Raw genomic sequence first — 13,538 nt, 5'->3', positions numbered from 1 at the left:
ATGATCTCTGGGTTTTTTATGTATTCTTTTGGAACTACAAATTAAGTCCTAATCTGTAGGCATTGAGCATTAGGTCTTATATTTAAAAGATGGTCCTTCCTCTACTCTTCAATAGGGAATACTAAACCCTGCCTTGGAGACACAGATGTTTAGCCTTCCAGGGTGAATTTTCCAATCCGCTTTGCTGATCAAAAATTACAAATTTAACGAAAGGCAAAGTCAGTTTGAGTTATCTGTTCTGCCTTCCTTTTACTCGGGGTCACGGGTCAAAGGTCGGGCCAGACATCCTGCATAAATGTCATTTGGATGGATGATAAAATCTAGATTGGAGGTAATTTTTAATTAGCATTACTATATTCAGCGTGGCACACACTATATATTTTTCATATGATAAGATCAGACCAGCTTAGAGGACTACCTGTGGCTACGGATTGTTACTGTACAAGTATTGCATTTGAGTTTGCTGGTGCATGAGAAGTCTTGTGAGATGGAAACTGGTAAAGAAATATGTTCTCTTTTGTTGTCGACATTTGTTTTGCGTAATCAAGGTAGAAGGGTGCATACAAATTAAACTCTTGCCTCCTTTCCACATCACAAACTTAGGGACATTATTGACACATATCATAATGGTGGTCACTGGTATTAAAAATATTAATTACATGTATTTTAATCAATCAAAAGTTGTTTTCAGTTGGTCATTCTTTTTGGATAACCAGATCTGAAAATCATTTTCAGTAGATTTCTTTAAAAGTAGGGGCAAGGACATTGCATTATGACACACATGTAATTGGTCAAACTTGTTTAAGCATTCTAACTTCAGTTAGTAGGCGTCATTGTTCAAACTACATGAACTGACATAGACTATTTCATCACAAGATAACTTCTAAATGTTTTATCAAGACCATGAAGCTAGTCATTTGACATGCTACGGGAGTTCTATAAGGATCGCCAAGTATGGAGATAGTAAAGCTGAACTTGATTCTACATTCAAAAATGTATTCATGGACACAATGCCCATCATGCACTGTCCATGATGGTGTTGACATCCACCCGCCCACCTACTGTCCGTGTTGACGTCCACCATATTGAATGTGGAACATCCATTTCAAGAGAATAAGCTCTTCCACTCTCATGAGATGACTTGTCATTTCAACATGTACTTTCAAGAGTGCTGGCTTCGGAGAATACTGGCTTTCATTTCTATCCACTGAGATGCGAGTGTAGAGAGATGTTACTTCATTCAGTTTTCTTCAAATATTTAAATCCTTGTAGACTTGCCACAATCACAGTTCAGTGTCAAGCCATTAGCGACAGCCCTCAGCCTCTTCAGTTCCATCAGTGTTTTGATTTTGACAAAAAAATTGAAGCACACCTATTTTTTTCGAAAAGGGAATCTTCACTCCGGCACTGTGGCGATCAATCAGCTCAAAGGAAAATTCTGCAAGAATTTGATTTTGATTTCAGTTATTATTAAAATACCCACTTTAAACTTTTCATTCCATCTAACATATTGCTGATAGAAATTAATGTAGTCACCTTTTTCCCTATAAAACAATGGATGAAATGGCAATATCAAAATGGTTGACGCAGAGAGAGTTGTTTTCATAGGGATAGACCTGTTTTGTTAGCCTTTGTTCAATTAACACCTGACACAACTGGTTTCTTCCCAGAACCTGTCTTTGTTCTGAGCACAACCTGATCTCATTTCTAGATCCAGGAAAAAGGGTTTAATGTAAAGAGACACAATATAGTTGATGGATCATTGCATAGAACTTATTGGTGATTTGAGTGCGATTTAACATTGTAACAAGGTCTTATGCAGCTTTGGAAAACAGCGCATTTAACTAAAGAGGGGGCATTATCAGCTTATTAACACACGACAATGTCAAATACCGATTTGTCTAACGTGTCATTATGAGTTGACAACACTGAGTGGAAAGTTGCTGATTGGCTGGCTCTCAGCTGGATTCATCAGGACAGTGTGTACGATGCTAAAGTTCTTGCTTTGCTGATTTCATACTTTTAATTTGTACGCGGAAGGCTGTAGCACGTAAAAGTAGACCGAGTAAGCTGTACCTTGTACTGCTGTCTTTTAAAATTTCTCAAAACAGAACGAAAAAAGATAGATGCTTTGAGATATTGTTCCCACCAAGCAGCATGTCCAAGGGGTATCCATGACAACTAGAGCTGATCATGCTAGATTATTTTGTGTATATTGAACAGAGAAGTGAAACCTGTGGATAAAGTTCCATTTATCCGTCCTTTAATCTCCAGCATTTTCCAGTGAGAGTATATCCCTAGCTTCTTAGGTTTCTTGAAGGGGGCCTCGGGGCAATCTCCATAATAACAAGGCAGTAAAAACGAAACCTGACTGTAACAAGATGGACGACCTCTGTAATGGACAAGAGACCCACAATAGATTGAAAAAGACAAGCAATCATGCATTTGGAGAATCCTGTGATCAGATTGTTAGTCGGATTAAAATAACTCCATCCATACTCGGATGGTGAATTTACCAAAGCAAAATACTATTAGGCAGGATACCCAAATTATGCATGTCTTTTTTCCCCTTCAGTAATTGTAATTGGAATATCAGTTTCCATCGGGCAAAATTACTTCCCGGATTGACGTGAACATCTGGAAATGTGTCTCATTTATGGCAAATTCCATTCTGTGTTCAAGTCAGTAATTAAGAGCACAAAGATTCTGCATGGACAGAGAGACGTTGTGCCTGCTGAGCCAACCAGTTGGCAGTATTTGAAATAAATTTGTTGCAGGATTTACAAAGGACTGTTAGATTTTAAACAGCTCTAATTGTGATTGTGGGTTTGTTACTTAAAATACAGCTTCGGGTTTGCTGCATCGTCTACTGGCGAGAGAAATTTGGACATATTTTGTCAGTTTTATGCTAGTCTTTAAACTTGTGGTGAGATCTTGTGATGCGTAATTGTCGTTGTTTCCAATGTAGCATTTAAGATACAGTGGTACCATTTTAATCATTCTGTTGTACCTAATTTTCCAAAGAATTGTCGAAAGTTTGGACTTAGTATAAATTTTTCCCATGTTAATGTAATATGTGTAAGACATGTTTGAGACCATTCTAGTTTTCTGTTTGTATAGCGCCAACATCTCCTTGAACAACACTGAACTAATCAATGTTAACTTGTTACTTCAAATACTTAAAATATGCCAAACTATGTTAAATCATGGTGCATTTTAATTCTTAATTCTTCTCATGTAAAGATATGTGGCCTTTCTGCTGTAAAGAGCAAAATTGTAGGTCACCTGTCTCATTGATCAAGTCACACACCCACAAAGCTTTTAAGGTAGAAATGCTTATCCTATTTCCAGTTTTGCAATGGCCACAAAAAAGAGAACTTAAATTCTGGATGAAACATTCCAAATACAGGTGTTTCCAGCCATTGTGTCTTATGTCTGTTGTGGCTTTGTAAAGGAAATACACGAATTCTCAAGTCTTCTTACATTTGCACACATATTTATCTCTTTCAAAATGATTGATCATTAAACACTCTGTGAAAGCAAAGATTTCATCTTTAGAACCCACGCATCTACCTACCGGTACATGTACATGTATACAAGCTGATGAGTTCAGATATGGCCAACCTACTGACATTGCTGTGACAAGGGTTGAACCATGAATCAGCGTTTCCTGTCGGTTAAGCTTGTGGACGTTTCCAGGGACATGGGCAGGAAAGCAGTGAGCTCATTAGAGCTTACCTGTCTGCCTGCTAATTAGGATGGCTCATTAACGAGGCATGGCGCTGCTTTTTAAGACTTTCCAGATTTGAAGGGGATGGCTTGGATGTTTTAATCATCATCATCATCACCAGCCGGAGATGGCTGCCAAAATGCCAACCCTGTGCTGTAATAGCCACCGGGATGCTCTGGTTCATGTTACCTGGCTCTTTTACCCGGCTCTTTCGGCAAGGAAAGTGAAATTCTTCTGTTCCACTGGCTGACAGCCGTGCAGTCAGTCTCAAAACAACATTTGCCACATGAAGAGGGCACAATGTGAACGAAGCTCCAGCCATCTTATACACTTGATTGTCATCAGCAAAACCATGAAGAATCATCAACAAATCAGACACACAAGTCTTTCATTGTCTCCATCTAATTTTTTTTTCTGTAACTTTTTGTTTGTGTGTAGTATTGAAAAGACAGACAATCCCTTATTATCACACCGTCTCCCTCAAAATCATGTCAAACAAACAGCTTATTAGATATATATGTCATATGCCATATATGTCAGTAGCTGTTGTCTGTTGATTAGCCCATTTCACTGTATGTTTCGTTGCTGCACCAGTGTTTAAATTATTTAAACAAATGTGTAGATTCTAGAAACAACAGCATTACATCTGCAAGCAATTTCAGTTGCCTAGTCAGCCCCAGTCCTGGTCTCAACATTCTAGAAGGACTTGTTTTGCAACTGTCTAAATGTCTTCTATAAAGGTGTTTCAGAACATGAATGTTTGCATGATTTCACTCACTTCAAAAAAATATGCACCTTTAGTTCCACCTCAGAGTGTCTCTGTTGTTAGTAGTTTTTTTGTCTTGGAGTTTTCCTCCATCTGAAATCATTTCTACAGAACACTGCGGTGTACTGTGTTCAGTTCACTAAAATTTTAAACATGTTGTAAAATAATATTGCAGCTAAAAGTTAAGCGTGTTCTGTGTATATCGGACCATGTTTTGCATAGCCGCTGGCTGTTTTAAGTCGTCCAGTTAGCAGCTTATAATTTTGGCTCTGATCCAAATATTCTTCAGAAGACGTATTTGCTCGGCTAATCTTAATTTCATTGTGACTGTCATTTTCATTGGCGTATTGTGTGTGCAAATTTCGGAAAAATTGAAAAAAGACATTAATCAGGCAGTGTTTGATTGGTGTTTAATTTTTGATGAATTTGTAATTGTTGCCGCGAGCTGACTTGAATGTAGAGATTCTGCTTACAGGTGGTGTGGATGGTGTCCCGTTCATTTACATCACTAAACCACTTCTACTCTCCCAATACTCTGTGAATACTCACTAGTCAGCAGTGTATAACTCCCTCAATGTCTGACCTATTCCATTGGATGTGAAATTTGCATCAACCAATCAGAGTGATCATCAAAGTTGAATATACCAATCAAAACCATCATGTTTTCGCTAGTCAGCCATGCAGTCATCAGATTTGAAAAGTTTATCAGAAAAGCTAACAAAAGTGCAAAATTTCATATGGAAGGTTGAACAATTGTGCTGTCCTGCTCGAGATATTTTCAAATGGACAGGATAAAGCAATACTGAATTTTCTGTTTCAGGAGCACGCATATTTCACATAATGTTGCAGACATTGAAAGTTCTTAAATCTGAACCACTATCAAGCGACCAAAAACTTTAAAGTCCATTAGATAATGAGAGTTACCATCAAAGTTAATATGAAACCTGGCAACCACCTGTTAACATTTTGAATTTGGTCACTTTTGCCAACCTTTCTTCTAATGCAGTCTTATGATCATTGCAGGAAATGTCTTACAAAAGTTTATTCTTACTTTGATTATTTCTTTCAGTCCCATGTCGAAGTTGTAGAGCATCTTCCCTCCCACACCCCAAGCTACGTGGTCCTTACCTTCATCCTGACTGGCTGTGTAGCAGGAATTCTCATAGCAGTACTCATCATATACGTGCTGAAGAAACAGTCCAAGCAAAAAGCCAAGCTACAGAATCTGACTTCAGCACCCCCTACAGACCAACCAACAACAGCTGACTACCAGGTAAACAAACCACTTTTATTTGACATTTTATTCAAATGCACCAATTGTATGTATAGGTGTATTCAAATTTATATGTATCTATGAGAGAGAGAGAGAGAGAGAGAGAGAGAGAGAGAGAGAGTGTCATACATTACAATTTTCACTCAAAACTATAATTTCTGTCAGAAGTTATTTTCTTTCCAAAGGAAAAGTGGGTTTTGTCAGTGTGGAGACCCCTCTACTTTGACATAGCTGTCTGAAAGACTGTTTTGTCCTATGACCTAACTGTGTCACCAGCATTCATTTCCTTAAAATCAACAATGTCTATTCTTAAAAAACTCTGATCAAAAGGTTCATGTAACCAGACCCTTGTATCATTATCAAATATGACATCAACTTGTAATATGAAGTGGATTGTGTATAAACATGACCCATTCTGCTATTAGTTTATTTTATTTGAACAGGCACCAGTGCTTGCTCAAAATGCACGTATCTCCGAGCTACTGGAAATGAAATTGGTGCTTTCATTGTGTATATAAATCCACGACACTGACTTAGCCATGCTGGTTAGCTTTGCATAGACAATTAAATGACATAATATGTATATCAAAGTAATCAATTAAATCCCACTCCGGCCCATGACTCATTTCCTTAACATTATCAAGGAATATTTTTTTGACACCATTTGAGATGCAAGCCTCTCCCTATATCGCTATATTTTTCCATATTTCATATTTGATCTAGGACTTGTGCCGCCAACGTATGGCAAGTAAGTCATCTGAGAAACCGGAACCTCTGCATCGGATTGGGAGCCTTGGTTCTCACTACAGTGACGCACCGGTACCAAGCCCGTCGTCTCGCAGCAGTACGTCATCCTGGAGTGAAGAGCCAGTGCATCCCAACATGGACATCTCAACTGGACATGTTGTCTTGGTGAGTGCTTGTGAACGCACTTGTCCTAAGTCAAATACAGAAACAATGAATTAGTGAATAGTTTTAAAATAAAATCAATTATAACAGGTTTATACAAAAAACATCAAACTAATTCAACCTTAAAGTTTAACCTGACCAGTGTTTATACCAAATGCCACATTTGTGAGTAGGATCCACTCCCCCCCTCAGTTATCTAATGTGATCCCATGTTCATGGCATTTTAGGACAATTTGTGCTAGAATATCTCCATTTTGACTATGTTTTGTTGTAGTAAACTGTGATTGGTTTATCCTATTTCGTGTTTTCTATATCTGGATGATGAATCTTACAATAAATGCCACATATGGTTCTGCAGAAAATGAAATAAATGAAGTAGAGGATCAAACACTATCTGACCCCTCATGCCTTCTTTAATTCCATTGTTTCAAATTTCCATCTGAGCTAATCCAACACTGTAGTTTCACAAGGCATATAGCACCAAGCAGTTTTTAGCTATTTGTTCCTGCACGCGCACGAGGTGAACTCACAAGAAAGCCACCTATGTTTAATAACAGTAATAAATCTATATAACTATATCTTTTTCTGCGGGTAAGCAGTAACTCCAACTAAGTATGACTGTAGTGAAACCTGTTGCATTAGTTGCTAGTGGTCTCTACAAATTTTATTCAAATATGTATATTTATGCTGATGCTAGGTAGTCTCGCAATGAAACCACCTATGTTAGTCATGAAGTCTCCCATTTCATTCTTGCTATTGTGCTCTGATACTGATGCTTGGTAAGCAACGGAACCACTTATGTTAGCCGATATATTTCCCATCTAATGCTTCTTGGTTCTTATTCCACCAGAAAAGCAACCTAAAAAACTATCCCTTTTAGCGGTTTGAGCTTTTACAACTATGTCTGATAGTTTTATGATGTAACCACGCCTGTATATCAATAAATCCCCATATGGGGTTTCCAACCCGTATACCTCCATGAGTCAGTTTCACAAAAAAGCCACTGAGGTCAGGTTAATAAGTTTCTCTTTTAGCCCTTTTTCTCTGTCATTACGCTAATTTGGCAGCCCACTGGGTTCTTCATTTGCCCTACAACTACAATCTCAAAAACCATTTTTCATATCCTAAATTATCCACGTTTTCCAGTGACATGAATTTGACAGCATGGTTTAATATTGTGACTGATATAGCATGTCATTCAAAATGGTTAATTACATCTTTGGACAAATCACTGTCCATTATGAGCCATCAAATCAGTATGGAGCAATACGCCGATGGACGATCTAAAATCCATGCTCATTTTAAGCTCATTTCAGGCAAAATTGACAGAAAATGCCAGGGCTAGTAAATGGTGCTCCCTCATACGTGCCTGAGGCGGGAGAATTTTCCCTGCCTGTTTTCCACGAATGCACCGTTGCCTGGAAAAAAACAGCATTCAATGGTAACCTAGAGGCTATGCTTAAACTGGCCCCTTATCAGTCATAGTGATACTTGTGACATTGAACTTCCATTTTGGTGTATTTGTAGAATACACTTAAAGTTGATTCATAGACATGGCTGTATTGTACTTAGCATCCTACTGCCTAACCTTTGCCTTCAGGACACAGATTCACAATACAAGGTTAACTAGATGACTATAAACTCCTCATCTCAGTGATATTAAAAGGCTGAGATGCAATCTAGTGAAACCAATTTAACCAGTGATAATTATGCCCAGCTAGTCCTCTTCACCTTTCCCCAGCAGTACTTTGGCGGCTTCATGTGTAGTGTTTGTCATTTGTTGCTTCGACAACCGTCCTCTGGTTTTGTCAGACGCAAAGTGTCAATCACCGTTCCTTTGCAAAATCTGATAGCCAAAAGAAGGTACACGATTTAAAAAAACTGCTTGTTTCAATTTAAATTATGACTGAAATATATAAACTGAACAAATTTTTGTTTGGTTTAGGAAAGGTAAGAAATTGCCTGGCAGATCTGTGTGTCCCCAGTGTATCCAACATTCTGTTGTTAATATAGAAAGTGAACTGTTTGATAACGACTTTACTCATTAAAGTCTAACACTTTCAGACTAATTATACATTTGTCTGCACCAGAAATGAAGTTGCTAGCATATTCTCAGACGTGTTAGCTCTCTACCGTGTCCCCTGGATACATTGAGTCAAGTTTCACATCAGTGTCGTGACTTTGAATTCGAAAAAAAGTCTCCTTCAACTCTTTCTCAGGTATATTTAGATTGACTGATAAAAAAACCAGACCAACGCAAAAATGTACTGTGCCGTTGTGCGATTCTCTAATGCAGGGCAACAGCTGGTCTGACGGAGTGCATTCAAACAGAATCATTTCATTCATGCTAATCGCAATGGGGCTACAACCCCATTGTTTTCAAAAAGTGTGTAGGCAGAGCAGTGGTAACTCTCAGAGGAAGCTTCACACATGTTACAGAAGCTTGAAGTATTTGCATAGACAAACGTATGATGCAATTCTTTAATACATACAGGTATATGTCATAATCAGTTTCTTTGTAGGAAGATTGAAAAATGAATTAAATGATTGGAGTAAAAAATGTGTAGATATTTCAATCACAAGAAATAGAAGCATGCTTTCAGCAATATATTACATTGCAATTTCTTTTCTAGTTTCACTTATTTTCTGATGAGTTTCTCTCAGAATTTTTTCATCCTATTTGATAAATATCCATCAGATGTGTGATGATGTCTACATCTGCAAGACATATTCATCTTAACTGTCTGCACTGTCAAGACATAAGCTGTTCCTTAATCCTTTGTCTTCTTTGAAACCCCATTCTCTTGAACCCTTCATAGTAACTCACATCCTGAAAAGTCATTTTTATCCATATTTTTTGTCTGCCATTGTGGCACCACTGTATTGTACATACGCCAATTGTTGCAGGGTCTATGGTGGCACAGATCTCATTCCATATGATATCCCGTTGTCTGAACATTTTTTGCCCACTTCTTTTTCGCCTTTACTCAGGCCACAGCCTGTTTTCGAAGCTCGCAAATTTAGTGCCAGTACAACACCATGACATACATATTGTTGATTTATTTTGTGACATGATCCAATGTGGCCATCAGACAGCCTTCTTGTTAAGGTGAAGGACGACGAATTCGGACGCGCACACGCTTTAGAACGTTTCTGCGCAGATTTAACTCCAGCCTGCCGCAAATGGGTTATTTTGTAGCGCATGTATTTAACATCACCTGTCATTGTTGAAATTGCGCTTTTACCTAATTTTTTGACCCAGTGTCTTAGAAATACATGTGACCTATAACCTTGTCATATTTTGACCCCCTAGGAAGCTGGTTTTTATTCAATATGAGTGAAAAATTAACATTTCTCTCCAATTTATGGGCGCAAATTACCCATTCACCTGGAGATATTGTAAAAAGTAGCGTGGTGACACCCTTTTATTAAAAGTGTAAACTAAATGGTATTATGTCAGGAGTTTTTTCGCCAAGTTTGGTCAAAATGACACCATTCAAAGCGACAGGAAGAAAGTTCGAAAATTATATAGTGATTTAATTTTGATATCGTCATTTTGTAATCGATACTAATGTTAAAATTTCTTCACAAACATCAAGAAAACTATACATTCGATAGATATGAATCTTAAGTCTTGGTATTTATTAAAATTAACTCATTTGCTATGCGTTTTATAATTGCTTTCTTTAGTTTTAGAGAATTATATCATTTTTATTTATTTCTAACGACGCCATTTTAACGTCCGTTTCCATGAAACGAGCGTGGTGACCCCCATTTTTTATTTCATTTTTGCACTTGCACAGCTTCCAAGGATATTTGTGCAAAGTTTCAAGAAAATGACACCAAACTTAATTTTGACGTAATTCGTAGTACTTCACCTTGACATTTCTTCACATGTGCTTGGCCACATTGTGGAATAAGGCTAAATTTCTGATTTCACACAATGCTTAAATTTGGCTGTTTGCTATTAATTTGTTTTGGGATACAATCCATCAAGGATTTCAGAAATTAACATTTTTCGTACATTTTCTTGACTGGTGAGGTTGGTATGGATGTACCAGGAAAAAATGTGTGGATTTATGTCAGCTATTCACTTTTGCAGGTAACTGATTACAATGGTCAAATGTGAATATATTTTTTTCTTCGATTTCAAACTCACATCATGACAAATGACTTGCATAAAATTCTTGTAGTGTTATAATTCAACATGACTGCCTAAATTAATGTTTCATCCCTAACTGTAGAGGAAACAATTCCTTGGTTTTGCCCTCAATTATTGCTGAAGAATCGATTCAATGTAGTCCAAAGAATATATATTGCCGCAATGATGATGATGCACACTCAGTTCTGATTACTTGATCCAGCTAATTGGGATTAAATATATCATTGACATTGACTTCCTTCCAAATGATTGAATAGTCACAATCAAGTTCAGATTGCATACATGGGTCAGCTGATTTCATTTTGACTTCATCATTGAACCTGATATTTTCATAATTATGTGTCATTTGTGATTGAGGTTGAATTTTGAGATCTATCTCTCAAGTATTTGTACTTTGAATCATAGTTTTGATAATACCTTGCAAGCATTTTAGAGCAAATAAACTCTTCTGGCTGAAGTCAATAGGTTCTCCCATAGTTTCTTTTGTATAGTCTCTCTCTCTCTCTCTCTCTCTCTCTCTCTCTCTCTCTCTCTCTCTCTCTCTCTCTCTCTCATATAGGATGCTTTCTGAAATCATTTATACAGTGTTAATCAGTTCTTGATGGTCCTAGGCTGATTAGAAAATGAAAGGTCATTATGAGTAATTGCCTTGATAATGTCTTCGTTTCTCCTCATTGTATGCGTTTCTCCATGGAAACCAGGAAGTTCAGTCATCATGTTTGAGAACAGTCTCATGTCCAACAGCTTTCTCTCCTCCAAACATCAGCAGGAACTCAGAATGTCCACTAATATGAAATTTTTAAGAGTTTCGAATAGACTTATGAGGTGCAATAACATGTTCTTGCTGTCAAAAATACCATCTAAATTTAAAATATAAGGAAAGGAAAATTAAGCAACCTTTAGATATATCAAATAAATGTACTTTTACTGCATATGTTGGTAATTTATCCGTTGAATGGTAGATATGTTTTTGATCTGCTGATGATGTATACCAAGCTCTTTTTGCAATCTGTTCGGAATGCCAAAAATGTCTGTGTGATTTTTAACCATCTCAGATATCTTTACCAAAATGATGCAGCAACTTGTCTTTTCATTTCCATCGTTTTTGTTTTCTTTGTTTTGTTTTGTTCTATTTATTTGTGAGCTCAGGAGATGAAACCACTAGTGTAAAAAAGAAAAGAACAGGAATGCCAACATACAGTTGTGATTCTGACAATATGCAGCAAGACTGCAACAATAAGTTCACTTTTCATAACTGTACAGTGCATGGATGTGATCCTCAAAAGATGTTTCCTGCTGTGGGTATAGTGCTCCACCTTTTTTTTGTGAACATGTTTTCGAGCAAATGTGAATAAATAGGTGATGTGAGGCTGGTTCAGATCGACGTGCTTGAGGATCAGAAACAAGAGATTTTCATCTTTTGTCTGTTGTGATTTTGGTGATTTGTATTTTTTCAGTGAAATGTGAAATAAAAAAACCCTGAATGATTAAAATAACTCCATCTGAACTGATCGGCAGTTTGTGGTCAGAAATTTTCCGACCAGAGCAGCAAAATGAAAAAAATCAGGTTTCTTCATGGTAGTAGGATGTGTCATATTATCTTCAGATGTGTCAATTTTAAATGTCTCCTCCCCCCCTCTCTATGGAATTGTATCCTGGTGTCAGTTTCATTTGTGAGAAAGAGATGGGCTGATCCATTGTTATCATCGACAGGGTGTACCAGCTGCAATTGTATGGTGTTGATTACGCTGGTTTGTGCCTAGGAAGGAATTAAGCCAGTATCAATAGAGCAAGGTTTTTTGTTTGTTGTGTGTAATATTTGGACCACCCATGGACTGAGCTTAACGAAGTGCTAATTACATTGTGGACGATTCTAATGATAGAAGTAGTGACAATTGGTCCACCCAAAAATATGGTCTTGTGAACAGCAGTGTCATTGTTGAATCCATGTTGAATATAAAGCATCGTCAGTCATAGCGGCTACTCATATCAGATGATGGGTTCAACGGGAGAGTATTCGTCTGCGGTTACTTCTCTCTCTTGTATCAGCACAGCTCTAGACCACAGGTTGTACATGGATGTGGGTATAGACATACCCATCAGTAATTCTCTACTGTTTGTGAGCAGATCTAATTACACAGGTCTAGGTAGCTTCATTTGAATAAGGTGGACTGCTTACAGCTTAGTTTACTGTATGCTCTATCGTCTCCTGACTAGTTCAAGCAGAATGACTTTTTGTTCACCAAGTACACAGTACCTGCTCATCTGTAAGTAGTGCGTGATTTATTTAAGTGAGTGCATTGTTTTGCCTCACATGTCACAGACATACAGAATAACATATTCTACATCTCAGAAAACTCTGTTATATTTCTGTGGTCATAGGTGTGTTTGGTGTATTGAATCTCTCATTTAGAAATCTCCAGGAGGAGCGTCTCCTTTTTTATTGCAGTTTGCAGTTATTACAAAGTTGTCACTTGTTGCTTCCTAAACGTCATCCTCATAAACTGACAGACTCTCACCTCGAAAAGGTCGGGGATGCTTTCGTCTGACTATCCACAGTGGTTTGATCTGTGTATCTCTCGAGTGTGATACTTTTTTTTCTCAATATCTCTCCCATAAATTTGAGTGTAAAATGTACTTGTCAGTTCAAATTGTATAAGTGATGGAGATCATGTGTTTTATATTCAGAGTCAGTCTA

The 13,538-nt window shown here is 37.5% G+C and overlaps 1 protein-coding gene across 1 annotated transcript in view; it reads left to right on the top strand.

Annotated features, from left to right (window-relative positions):
• LOC139141030 (receptor-type tyrosine-protein phosphatase N2-like) overlaps positions 1-13,538 on the top strand; it is a 260,917-nt gene that overhangs the window by 222,554 nt on the left and 24,825 nt on the right. Inside the window, exons 11-12 of the mRNA XM_070710596.1 lie at positions 5,566-5,769; positions 6,493-6,681. Coding sequence (XP_070566697.1) covers positions 5,566-5,769; positions 6,493-6,681 — 393 coding nt within the window. The remainder of the gene's footprint in view (positions 1-5,565; positions 5,770-6,492; positions 6,682-13,538) is intronic.

The sequence above is a fragment of the Ptychodera flava genome, chromosome 9 (genome assembly GCF_041260155.1).
Source record: "Ptychodera flava strain L36383 chromosome 9, AS_Pfla_20210202, whole genome shotgun sequence".
Taxonomy (NCBI): Eukaryota; Metazoa; Hemichordata; class Enteropneusta; family Ptychoderidae; genus Ptychodera; species Ptychodera flava.
The sequence above is the reverse complement of the archived record's forward strand: the minus strand, read 5'-3'. Positions and strand labels throughout refer to the sequence as shown.